Source organism: Fusarium solani, assembly GCF_023522795.1.
Source record: "Fusarium solani strain SB1 chromosome Unknown bctg00000000, whole genome shotgun sequence".
Taxonomy (NCBI): domain Eukaryota; kingdom Fungi; phylum Ascomycota; class Sordariomycetes; order Hypocreales; family Nectriaceae; genus Fusarium; species Fusarium solani.
The window spans coordinates 4928582-4939564 of record NW_027072157.1 but is presented as its reverse complement, the minus strand read 5'-3'; the positions used below and the strand labels follow the sequence as shown (position 1 = coordinate 4939564).

Below are 10983 nucleotides of genomic sequence, written 5' to 3'. Positions count from 1 at the left end.
TGTGCGGTCAGCAATCACAGATTGCCCATAGCATCACCAGAAAACACCATGGCATCTTCCCAGTCGTTTCCGGACAGCTACGCTGCCCTCGACCTCCCAACTCTCCAGCTCTTCCACCATCCCGCCTCCTCAACCTCCGTCACCCCCGTCATCGTCATCAAGCTTCACCGTCCGGAGGCACGCAATGCATTCACCGACACCATGTGCGCTTCCCTCTCCGAGGCCCTGAACCTCATCTCGGGCGACCCCCGGGTCCGCGCCGTGGTCATCACCTCGTCCGATCCCAAGAACCGCATGTTCTGCGCCGGCATGGACTTTAACGAGGAGCACATCCTCGGAAAGGACGCCAATGACCACCGCGACTCGGGCGGAAAGGTCTCCCTCCCCATGTATCACTGCGCCAAGCCCGTCATCGTCGCCCTCAATGGGTCTGCTGTCGGCGTCGGCATCACCATGACTCTGGGTGCCAACATCCGCATCGCCAGTCGTGACGCCATGGTTGGCTTTGTCTTTGCTCGTCGAGGCTTCAGCATGGAGGGCTGCAGCAGTTTCTTCCTGCCGCGTCTCGTTGGCGCCAGCCGGGCTCTGCATCTAACAACGACCGGCGCTGTGTACCCTGCCGGGCACAAGCTCTTGGACGGCCTCTTCAGCGAGGTCGTCGCACCCGATGAGGTCCTCCCAACGGCTCTCAAGATTGCCGACGACATTGCAGCTAATGTCAGCAACGTTTCCACGCGGGTCATGAAGGACATGATCTACAGAAGTGTGGGCTCCCCAGAGGAGGCTCATCTACTGGAGAGCAAGATCTTTTGGCACTTGTTCACAGGTAAAGACGCCAAAGAAGGGATGCAGAGTTTCCTAGAGAAAAGGAAGCCCAACTTTACCGGGAACATGGAGGACAATGCGCCGACAGCGTGGCCGTGGTGGTCTCCAGTTGACGTTCGAAAGTCAAAGCTGTAACTGGTGGTCCTTGTCACTGGGGATGATATCCATGGGTATCAACTGTATTTTATTTCTCTTGTAACCTGTTCAGTTGTTTAGCAATTCTTTATTTCCGGTCTTCTTCCCGTTTATACTCAACTGTGCCATCCCCGAGATGTCTCACATCTACCAACACCAACACTGAGCATCTCGATCCATGTGAGACAAGCCCCAATGGCATATCTTTAATAAAAATCTCATATCTCATCACCCCATCTCATGCCCTCTCTATAGTCTTATAGTTTACCCCTTAAATAACTCTTATTATTACTATATTTAGCTTTGTACAGTTTTCGAGGCTGAAAGATATCCGAGGGCGTCTGTTTTAGTTGCGTGCTTTAGATGCCCCTTGACACCTTGCGTTTCAACGTCCACTGAAACCTGGGCCCTCTCATTGTCGTGGGGATGACTGCCGTGAGTCATCCCGAATTCGGAGTGCAAGCAGGGTAATAAATATCATCGACCAGTTTCTTACGTCTATAAACCAGGATTTTCGCTCAATCGATGCCAGCCAGTTAGCAACCTAGTCATCTAGTATCCATCGATTGCCCAAGTACCCGCAGCCATGAGCGCCGACGAGAACCACACCCTTCGGAGCAAGCTCCGCCATCTCAAGGTCCTCGAAGGACCTTTACCAAAGTGCGATTTCGAAACCTTCCCCAACACGCCTCAGGCGGCGTTTGAAATATGGATGCAGGAAGCGATTGAAGCTGGCGTCAAGGAACCTCACGCAATGACACTTTCCACGGTCGATGACCAAGGTTGGCCGGATGCCCGAGTCCTCATCTTGAAAAACGTTGATGGACGGGGGTGGCACTTTGCAGTCAAGGGCAATAGTCCAAAGGGCAAGCAGCTTGCAACCAATCCCTATGCTGCTTTGACCTTTTACTGGCCGGAGCAGGGTCGCCAGGTCCGAATCCGTGGACGAGCGGTTCAGTTACCAGAGAGGGAATGCAGACAGGATTTCTTGGACCGCCCCTTGTCTTCGAAAATCGCTGCATTGGCTTCACAGCAGAGCCAGGTGCTTGAAAGCGCACATCAAGTTCAGCAAGCTCTGGAATCCGTTCGACCAGAGGTTGAAGAAAATGATGATTTTTCCCTGCCAGACTGGAAGGTTTACGCTGTAGACCCCATTGCTGTCGAGTTCTGGCAAGGCGCCAAAGACCGTCTTCATCAAAGACTGCGTTACAAACATGAATCCGCGGAAGAGCCGTGGGAGAAGCAACTTCTATGGCCGTAAGATGGTATCAAGTGACTTCGGAGTTCTTGCTCCTTACATTGGCTGTCACCAGATGCATGGGATGTGTTTGCTACTGTACGAGGGGCACCTAGTAATTTAGCAAATCACACACTTTTCGTTCAAGTTCCGGTTCTATTCCTACTTGGTTTCAGCCTCCACTACAGTTCATCTTACGCCGTCTCAGGGTCCTGGAAATCTCATGACCATTCTCCCCCTTCCCCACAGTCTGTCGTCTCGACTCTCCCCCCGCTCTCAGCTCCCAGAGGCTCGGCCGGAGCCGTGCGCCCCACTCCCGCCCGCCGAAACCGACGGGGTCACCAAAACAGCGGGACCCTCGACGTCATGCGGAAATGTCATGTGAAAAGGAACGAACGAGGGGCGATGCTGAGCCACCTCATGAATGGAGCGGTTTTGCGACGACGGACGGGGTGCAGGGGCGGGCAGTAGACTACATGGTTGAGTCACGGATGGAGCGGATCACTTATCTCACGAGAGGGAATTGCCAAGAAGAAGGAAGCGGGGATGGGATTGGATGAATTGAAAGAGGCAAAATTCATGCCCATGCATTTTGCTTGAATTGATTTGATCCAGGTCTATCCGGAGAGTGCCTAAACCGAGTCCCAAGACATGCCCTTCACCCAACAGCAGCTTGTCCGCATCCGCAGCCGGCGAGGCTGTGCTATACCGTGCCGTTCCATGCCATGTTGCGAATAATGCCTCGGTAAACCGATGGTGACCGCACAATACATCAAATGCATCTGAAATCATAGAGCAGAAAGTCCTCAAACGTCATCTCGCAGTGCTCAGATCCATTCGATGCAACCATGTCTGTGCAAATCGTGAAAAGAAATAGAAAAAACAGAACGCGCGGGTAAACCCCCAACTCCATGCCTAAAAAGAAGTGAAAAACAAGATGTGGGAAAAAAGGTGACTTCGGTCCGGCCGTGGGACCTGAATGTTTCCCATCGCTGCAATGCTTTGAGGCCGTAAATCCGTATACGTGAGCAGGGAGGTTGTGAGTGTTGCGTCTCCCGCCAAGTGAGGTTGATTTCAAGGTATCGTGGAGTGAGGTGAGGTAGTGGTGCTGTGCCGCGTAGGCTCCAGCGTTCGCCGTGGGGGTCAGTGAGTAGACTCAAGAGCGAGGGGTATATGTGGTCGGAAAGTAAATGTTGCGGAATAATGGGTTGGGATGCTGATGGGGGTTCACATCGGCGCCCTTCTTGTTGGAGAATCGGGTCTTGATCTCGCTGGTAAGCTTCTTCTATCGTCGGCCCAGCTTGAGCAGTCGCGTCCTCAGCCACAGAACGAAGGCGGTCCAGGCGCCTGTAGTTTTTCGCTTGGCAGTGTTGTTGCGGCGAGAAGACTCAAAGTGCACATCGTCAGTTCTGGCACGGGGTGTCTGCCCGGTGGTGACAGTATCGTAGCCTCGGCTGGCAAAGTCGACCTTTTCGTTCTCGGTGCTGAGGCCCAGGCCCAAGCCGGTGCCAGTGTTCTTGCGGGACATGCTGGGTCGAATGTCGGTGCTAGAGGCTCGGTCGCAAGAGATGCGCGAGGCTCCAAAGCTGCCCTTGCGGCCGTGCTTGTTGAACCGGTGGGCCTCTCTGCTCTCGGCGCGTTCCTGCTTGCGGATCTGCTCGCGGGCGTATTTCTCCTCCTTGGCCTTTTCCTTCTCCTCAAACTTGCGGCGTGCTTCGCGGACGTGCTCTTGGCGCGTGGCAGTGTCGACCTCGCTTCGCGAGCGGAGACGGAAACCACCCATGTCGAGAGAGCTACGCAGAGGTGACATTGCAGAAGAAGAGGTAGAGGCAGCGATCATCTGCGGGGAGATGAAGGAGCCTGCAGGCGGGGTCGCGCTCAATGCAGAGTCTAGGGCACTCGTAGAGCCGGTGTTGAGGTGGAGGTCGGAGCGGCTGCGGGTGACGATGCTGTGGGGTTTTCGCGACGAGATGCCTGGTGTTGAGCGGCCGTTGGCAGTGACGCGCAGCGGCTGGTTGATGTCGGAGAGGGAGCTGGTGCGCTGGCTGGCGAGAGAAGGTCTTCGCGGGCGAGAACCCGAATGCGGCAGAGGATATGAGCGGCCTGAAGACTGCAGGTTCTGGGGCTCGATATCGTCGTCGTCCTCTGTAATGGTAGGGGAGTAATCGCGAGGGCCGTTGGGATTCTCGAGAGAAGCGAGCGAGTTGGCGTAGGAGAGAGGCGGCGTTGATGTGCGCGGCGTTTGTTGGAAAGGGTGCACAAAGGATCCGTTGCGACCGCCGCTGGTAGAAGTAGCAATGGAAGCGTGAGAAGTGCCGCTCGTTGAACGGGCATGTGAGTATTTGTTTGAACGAGCCCCGCCACTGCTGAGGTCAGTGGCAGAGAGGGAGAAGCTAACATCGCGGGCGGACCGAGTGCCAGCTGTTGTCAGTGTCGAGGCTCCTGCCGTGTAAGAGCCGTGAGAGTCGTCGTCACCGCCGCTGGTGGTATAAGACGAGTACCCGAACTGGCCCTGCTCATCCCATCCGCGGTTGAGGTCGAGAGAGTTCTTTTCCGAGTGCGAGTAGGAGTGGTGAGAGTGCAGCTTCTTGAGGATGGGCTTGACTGCCTGTCGGCTGCGAGCCTTTGTTATTTTTGCGTGTTGATGTCCATGGCCGCTGTGGAAGTGACCGGGCAAAGGGGGACTGGTCTGCGCCATTGCCACAGCAGGAGAGGAGAGCCTGAGAAAGGAGATGAGTTGCAGGAGACTCAGGAGGACAAAGCAGGACCAGGAGAGGATGCGAGGTGTTTTTTCCCCGAGTGGTTGTGGTCTTGACGTTTTCTTCTTCTCTTTCCGTCGTTGCACGGATACGGGCGCAGCGCAGCGCACCTAGCGGTTGGTGGAGGAGTCGTCGCACGCGCAGTCCTTTCTCAGAGCATCATGGATGGCTTTTTGTCTTTCGAGTTGCACAGGCGACAATGGCAGGACAGACCGACAAAAGCGCGCAGAGGCACGGTTTGAACGACCAGCGTAAACAAAGCCCCCGGCGGAGAATGAAATACGAGAGAGAGAAGACCAAGACCGGGACGGAGGAAATGTCGCAAACTGAAGAAAGAGGAGCTGGAGCGAGCGCAGCGCTATCAGGGGTGTCCGAGAGGAGCCGAGAGTGGGTAAAAAGGAGGAGTCGTCGGGGGCCACGGCGTCGGGCAGCGTCCAGAGTACTCTACGGTAAAAGAAGATGGAGAAGAAGCCTCAAGGTTTGACAAGGGAGGGGGGAGTCTCAAAAAGAAGAGAGGCGAGAACAAGGAGGAAGAGGAAGAGCTGAGATGGTGGGTGAGACGCTATCTTTGTGGCCGTGCCGAGAAGCCTTCCCCGGAGGAGGCGGCAGATTACGACGGCGACTGCGGCGGAGCGGTGATGGGATGGGATGGGTTGGGTTGGGTTACCCAGGAACGAACCTCCAGTGTCTCCAAATGGCGGTGCGGCCGGAGCGGAAGAGTACACACAAGACGAAAAACACCGTCACTATGGGCTCAACTTCAGCTCAACTCAACTGAACTCACTCAGGCAACCCAACTAAACTGGGTTTCGGTGGCGGCGACGCAGCCAGAGCCAGAACCAGAACCTACAGCAGCAGTAGTACTACTCCGCAGGGAAGACGGGCCAATGTCGAGTCTGTTCTAGGCCAGATTCAGCCTCATCCCAGGCCATGGACACGTGGGGTTTGGTGGAGAGAGTTTACAGGCCAAGTTTGAGCTCTTTTCCAGTCCAGTCCTTTGTCCAGCCAGGCCAGGCAGGGATGATAGGGTCTTGTCGGTCTGGCCTAGGCAGTTGTTGGTCGCCCGCGGGCCGTCACGTCTTTCTGGCGGTGGGTGTTGTTGATATGGGGGACATGTATGTCTCTCTAGCTCCTCAAAGGCGGTGGGAGATATCAGACTAGTAGACGGGCGGGAGGGGGGAACGAGCCGGATCGTCTAGGAGAGATTGGAGAAACTAGGTAAGGAAAACTAGAGACGGGGTCTCAGATAATGAAAGGGCAAGGGGACGATATGTGAGATTGCATGTATTTGTGGGGATAAACCCTGAAAGGCGAGATGCAACAGTCCGTATCGGTGCTGTAAAGGATGGATGGGCTGCACCGCTGTAACAAAGAAGCACAGGATGATGCTGTGTATATGTGAACAGCGAAAGAGATCTTGCTCCAAAAGGTCAATCATGTCATTATACGAAAAGGAGGTCATTATCCGAAAAGGAGATCCCAACGGAAAAGGGGAAATAGACGAGAATCCCTCAGATGATCAATCAACGACCTTGCCAAACAATGACGACCTGATGGACCTAAAAGACGGTCGAATTGGTGAGTAATAATTCCCTTGTCACCAAGCGAGGCCACGACCGTGGTTGGCCAAGACAAGAGAAATGACTTTTTACATGGGCAAGCGATTGGCCCTTGTCAAGTTTACCCTCATTCATGGATCTTCAAGGTTGGTTGCACCGAGCAGCAGAAACTGTCAAATCGTCAACAAACACATGAGACACTTTCTCAACACCAATATTGAGTAAAACTAGTCGGGTCGGAAACCTCTCACTCCGCGCCCGCCACTGCTTCATCGGCCCGTCTCGAATAAAGGTGGTGTTGGTTCCTCCGTCCGCAATTAGTTAACCCTCCTCCTCGGTCAGTCGCCGTTGTGCGCTGTAGATCTGTCGCAGATATATCGCATCCCATCCACATGGATCCGTCATTGTCTCATCGACTCTAATCCGTCGTTTCCGATAATACATCATCATCGTCAACAGCGTGATGGCTCTGCTTCATCCCCATCCCATCCCATCACCTAGCAACCGTCTCTGTTTGCGGGGTTTGGCCTCTGCTGTGGTCGCATCCAGGCAAGGGCCTCCTCCCGCCATGGCCATCACCTTGGTCGCGCCCCAATGACTGGGCAGCCTCTCACGAACCCTCCCTCCCACTCTTCCCTCTGGAATAAATGCCCACCAAGTCTCCCCTCGAGAAGAGAGGCATTATCTCGCCATCCTCTCTCGCCTCCTCACTCGCGTTCCTCCTCTTGGCCTCGACCCTGCCTCGGCCTGCTCTCGGCCCCTTGTCCCTTGGCACTAGTCGCCGATCATCCGTTCTGGGCCCAGCTTGAACTCTCAGCCAACAGTGGTCTGGTCTTCATCACTGTCGAGGCTCAGCACTTATCGCTCAGTATCAGTCATCCGCCATCTGTCACCACCTCGTCCACTGCCCATGCTCACTCAGCCTTGAACATCATCACAGTCCGCTACCCTGCTCAGCACGAAACTCTGCTCCCCCGGGCCGAGGCTTCTCCCTTCCAAACTCGTCACTCGTGTCATCGCGTGCCTGTCATTCTTGTCAATGTCTGTGTGCTCCCGCCATGTGACACTCAAACTGCCTCAGGGACCGACCGGCCCCGATCTGCGCCACGCTATCCATCGTCATCAGTGTCAGGAACATGTCTGAGCGTCTCAAAGATGCCTCATTCCTTTCCCCAGACTGAGCCAAACTCAGCTTGCCAGAATCCCTGCAACCCCTCGTGACTCTCTCCTCCTCGCCGACAGAACCCACAAGGTCACGAGCATTGAGTGTGATAGACTTCAACGTACACACTTCTCCTCTTCCTCGACCTTGACCATCTTTGATCTCCTTAGTACTGTATCTATCGCCTCACACAGTTGACACTCTCTGTCCCACGCAAGCCCCAGAGGGGCTCCCACTTCACCGGCGTCTCCTTCAACCTGCGCCACGCCGCCGACGAGCGCTGCTGGCCCCTCTTCGCCCCTCTCGCGACCCTCAGCCCCTCCGCCCCGACTCGCAACGCAACGCAACGCAACGCAACGCAACGCAACTCCTCTCTTACCTACTCAAGTGAGTGGAATCGGCCGCCGTGAGGATGGGTTATGACGACGGGCATGACGAGTTGCTTGGCCTCGCGTCATCACACCCTTCTCTCATTCTCTCTCCAATCCTCTTCGGCTCTGAATATCGCTCACTCCAAGAGACCATACACCTCAACTTCCAATTGCCTGGCCATATCATCATTGGTCAATTGACTCGCTTGAAGTTGATATGCCCAGACGTCTATGCCTGTTAGCTCGAGCGTCATAACCATGTCTACTTGCCCCATTCACTTCATCCCATTGCGGTATCCCGGGCGGGGGCCTTTATCTCCATATTGAAGTCACGGATGGATCCTTGGAAACCCACACAGGTAGGTAGGTAGACAAGAAGTATCTCGACCGGTCAGGCCCTTCGTCTCCACCCACAAGAGGGTCCATCTCTTAGCCAGAAGCCAAGACTCTTGGGGTGTCGAAACTCACCTTCAGATGGTCGTTCGAGTGTCGGTAGTTCCAGCGGTACTCGTCAACCTCGGTGTCTCTATCCTACCCAGAGACTCCAAGCGTCGCAACATTTCCAAGGTGGCCATCCGACGTGTCTGTAGAAGAGAGACTTGGCATGGTCTCTTCGTATGGCGTTCCATTTCGTTGGCAGTGAGCCGCTTGTCATGTGGAGGAAGCGTTGCAAACCCCCGGCCCGTGCTACATCCATCAAGCACACCGAGATTCACTCTTTGTATGAGTGCTCCACAGCCTGGCCAGTCATTTCATTTTGTCTCGAGGGTTCTCTTCTCTCCTTGACAAGTAATCTGTGCCCACGGCTTGATCGACCTGGTCCGGAGATCCCCAGATTAGACGCGGCCTGGCCCGTCCCTTAGTCCAAGCCTCCCCCCAAACCACTCACCGCCATCCCGTCAACATCGAATTCTCCGATTCCTGGTGATGCCTGTATAACCCGCGTCCTGGAAAGTTGACATGTCGAGATCCAGTCGCCACTCATCTGTCATCTGGGTCTGGGTGGCTACCTTGTCGTGTTTAAAGATGGGCCACAAGCTAATGTATGCAACCTAGCTCCAAGGCCGGGATAGCAACTCCCAACCCATAAAAACGGACCAGCTTCGGATGTGATAGATGACCCAGCATCCAAGCCCGGCATATGTTCGCCATGGCTGTATGCCGGTTAATCGTTACTGTGTCAATTGAACTCGGCTCTGTTGGTTACACGGCACATTTGTATCCTCCTTTCAGTGTTGTTGTCCCTCCCACTTCCAGCCCGTGACGGCATCTCAACAGTAGCATACAGATATAACAGTGGCTTGGATTCCAGCGAGATTCTTGTCTTGGGCCCCCGGCAAGGCCCTCGCACTGGTCGAGCTCTCTCGTCAGCACCTCAACAATGCTTCTTTGCCCACTTCATGCTTCGAGAGCCAATATCTGGGTCAACCAAGGGGGCTGGCAGGGCGATACTCTGCTTTATGTCAGCTGAAATCGTGTTTAAAAGGATTATATTGTAATATAAACCTTATCATCGGAGATCTACCGAACCTGGGCAGCTGTAGAAACACGACAACATGCACCTCGGGGTTCTCTCCTCCACTCGAGAGCCAGGGGCCCCATGCATGGAGTGCTCAGGTTAAGTCATGTGAGCTTAAGAGGTTCAAATACTCGCGCTTCTATCACAAGGAACTGTCCACAAGAATATGCTCACAGAGTCGACTCCTTGTATCCGCTGCGCGTGCCTGTTAGGTCCTCACTCGGCCGCATGCGGGAGAGCTTCGATAGACATTGCCCCGGGTTTTCCGCAGATCGCCCAGGCTCGTATTCACCCTCCTTGTCCTATTCTCTGCGGTGCTTTACCGAGCGGGACCTCAACTATCGGCACAGGTCAGTTACCTTCGAGTGGGGGCTTCAAGCAGGTCCTAGGCTCTCAACGCCTAAACTATTGAACAAGGGACAAACAACCCGATATGGTCCGGAGTCATCTTGGGCCGGCATATCCACTGCTTAGTGAGGGGTCAACAAAGCTTGTTGGCCTAACTCGGCCATCGACATGAGAGCTCATGTACATATGTTGTGCTGTTGCGTTTGACAGCTCACGTCGATTGCTCCGCCCCGATGCTTCAATGCATAGGTACCGAGTCCCTAGAAAGTGGGAAATGTCTCCATATCCAGCTGCAGGGAAAGGCCCTTAGCGCCAGGCACCTCCAGCATGGGCCTATAGAGACGGCCAGATAATGATGATGCCCACGATAGCCGCTTCGAGGCTGCGCACTTATTCCGTCAGCTGCTCCGGGAGCAGCACCTTGCTTCCCCGAAGAGCTGTCGTGCCCCGCCTCTCCACGTTACTCTCTGAACGGAGAGCTTGGTATCAGGACCACCTAGCTGGAAATGGCGACGAATAGAGGGGGAAACATGCACCTGTCCCTGCAAGTAGAATTAGACAAGCTCCGGCCTGGACACGTTTCCATTCCCAAGAGCTTGGAGCCGACGCAAGCCAGCTGCTGGCACCGTGGCTTCTTACTCCCTGGTCCTCCTACAGGAACCTTGAGGCATATGAGCTGGACGTGGATTGTCTCGAACAAAAGGACTGTTTCAGAGCCGTATGCCGTAGAAGGCCTCATAACTTATAGGGTCTCAGGCAATGGCAATGCCTGGCTTGGGCTGAGCCATAAAGCGGATTCACGACGCAGCCTGCTCCGATACTGAGCGGAATGGCTTCAGGAGAGTGTCGTATATAACTGATTTCGACTCGGCGAATTCTTTTCCCTGCATTGAGGTTGATATGGATCCTCGTGTACGTGTATGTATGTGCGTGCGTGTGCGGGCAATGAACCATAGGTGCAGGGCTTGTCCGAGTATGCTTGTTCTGGGCAGTAGATACAAGATTGCATCATGCTGTATAAGCACTGATATCATTTCTCGTTGGTGAGCAGATCTTATGTCGCAAGAT

At 54.6% G+C, this 10983-nt stretch overlaps 4 protein-coding genes across 4 annotated transcripts; 3 read left to right on the top strand and 1 right to left on the bottom strand.

Moving 5' to 3' along the window:
• Positions 1 to 48: 48 nt before the first annotated feature.
• On the top strand, positions 49 to 960 carry MRS44_001558 (uncharacterized protein; the record flags this gene model as incomplete). Its single annotated transcript, XM_046267308.2, has 1 exon — positions 49 to 960. One exon carries the CDS (start codon positions 49 to 51, stop codon positions 958 to 960), a length of 912 nt encoding a protein of 303 aa, XP_046138173.1.
• A 586-nt stretch (positions 961 to 1546) lies between these two features.
• MRS44_001557 (uncharacterized protein) lies at positions 1547 to 2221 on the top strand (the record flags this gene model as incomplete). Its single annotated transcript, XM_046267310.2, has 1 exon — positions 1547 to 2221. One exon carries the CDS (start codon positions 1547 to 1549, stop codon positions 2219 to 2221), a length of 675 nt encoding a protein of 224 aa, XP_046138174.2.
• Positions 2222 to 3482: 1261 nt separating this feature from the next.
• MRS44_001556 (uncharacterized protein) lies at positions 3483 to 4895 on the bottom strand (the record flags this gene model as incomplete). The annotated part of the gene is made up of 1 exon (XM_046280631.2): positions 3483 to 4895. One exon carries the CDS (start codon positions 4893 to 4895, stop codon positions 3483 to 3485), a length of 1413 nt encoding a protein of 470 aa, XP_046138175.1.
• A 260-nt stretch (positions 4896 to 5155) lies between these two features.
• Positions 5156 to 5861, top strand: MRS44_001555 (uncharacterized protein; the record flags this gene model as incomplete). Its single annotated transcript, XM_065623743.1, has 2 exons — positions 5156 to 5363; positions 5413 to 5861. The coding sequence occupies 2 exons, from the start codon at positions 5156 to 5158 to the stop codon at positions 5859 to 5861; spliced, it is 657 nt and encodes a 218-aa protein (XP_065480168.1).
• Between the last annotated feature and the right edge of the window lie 5122 nt (positions 5862 to 10983).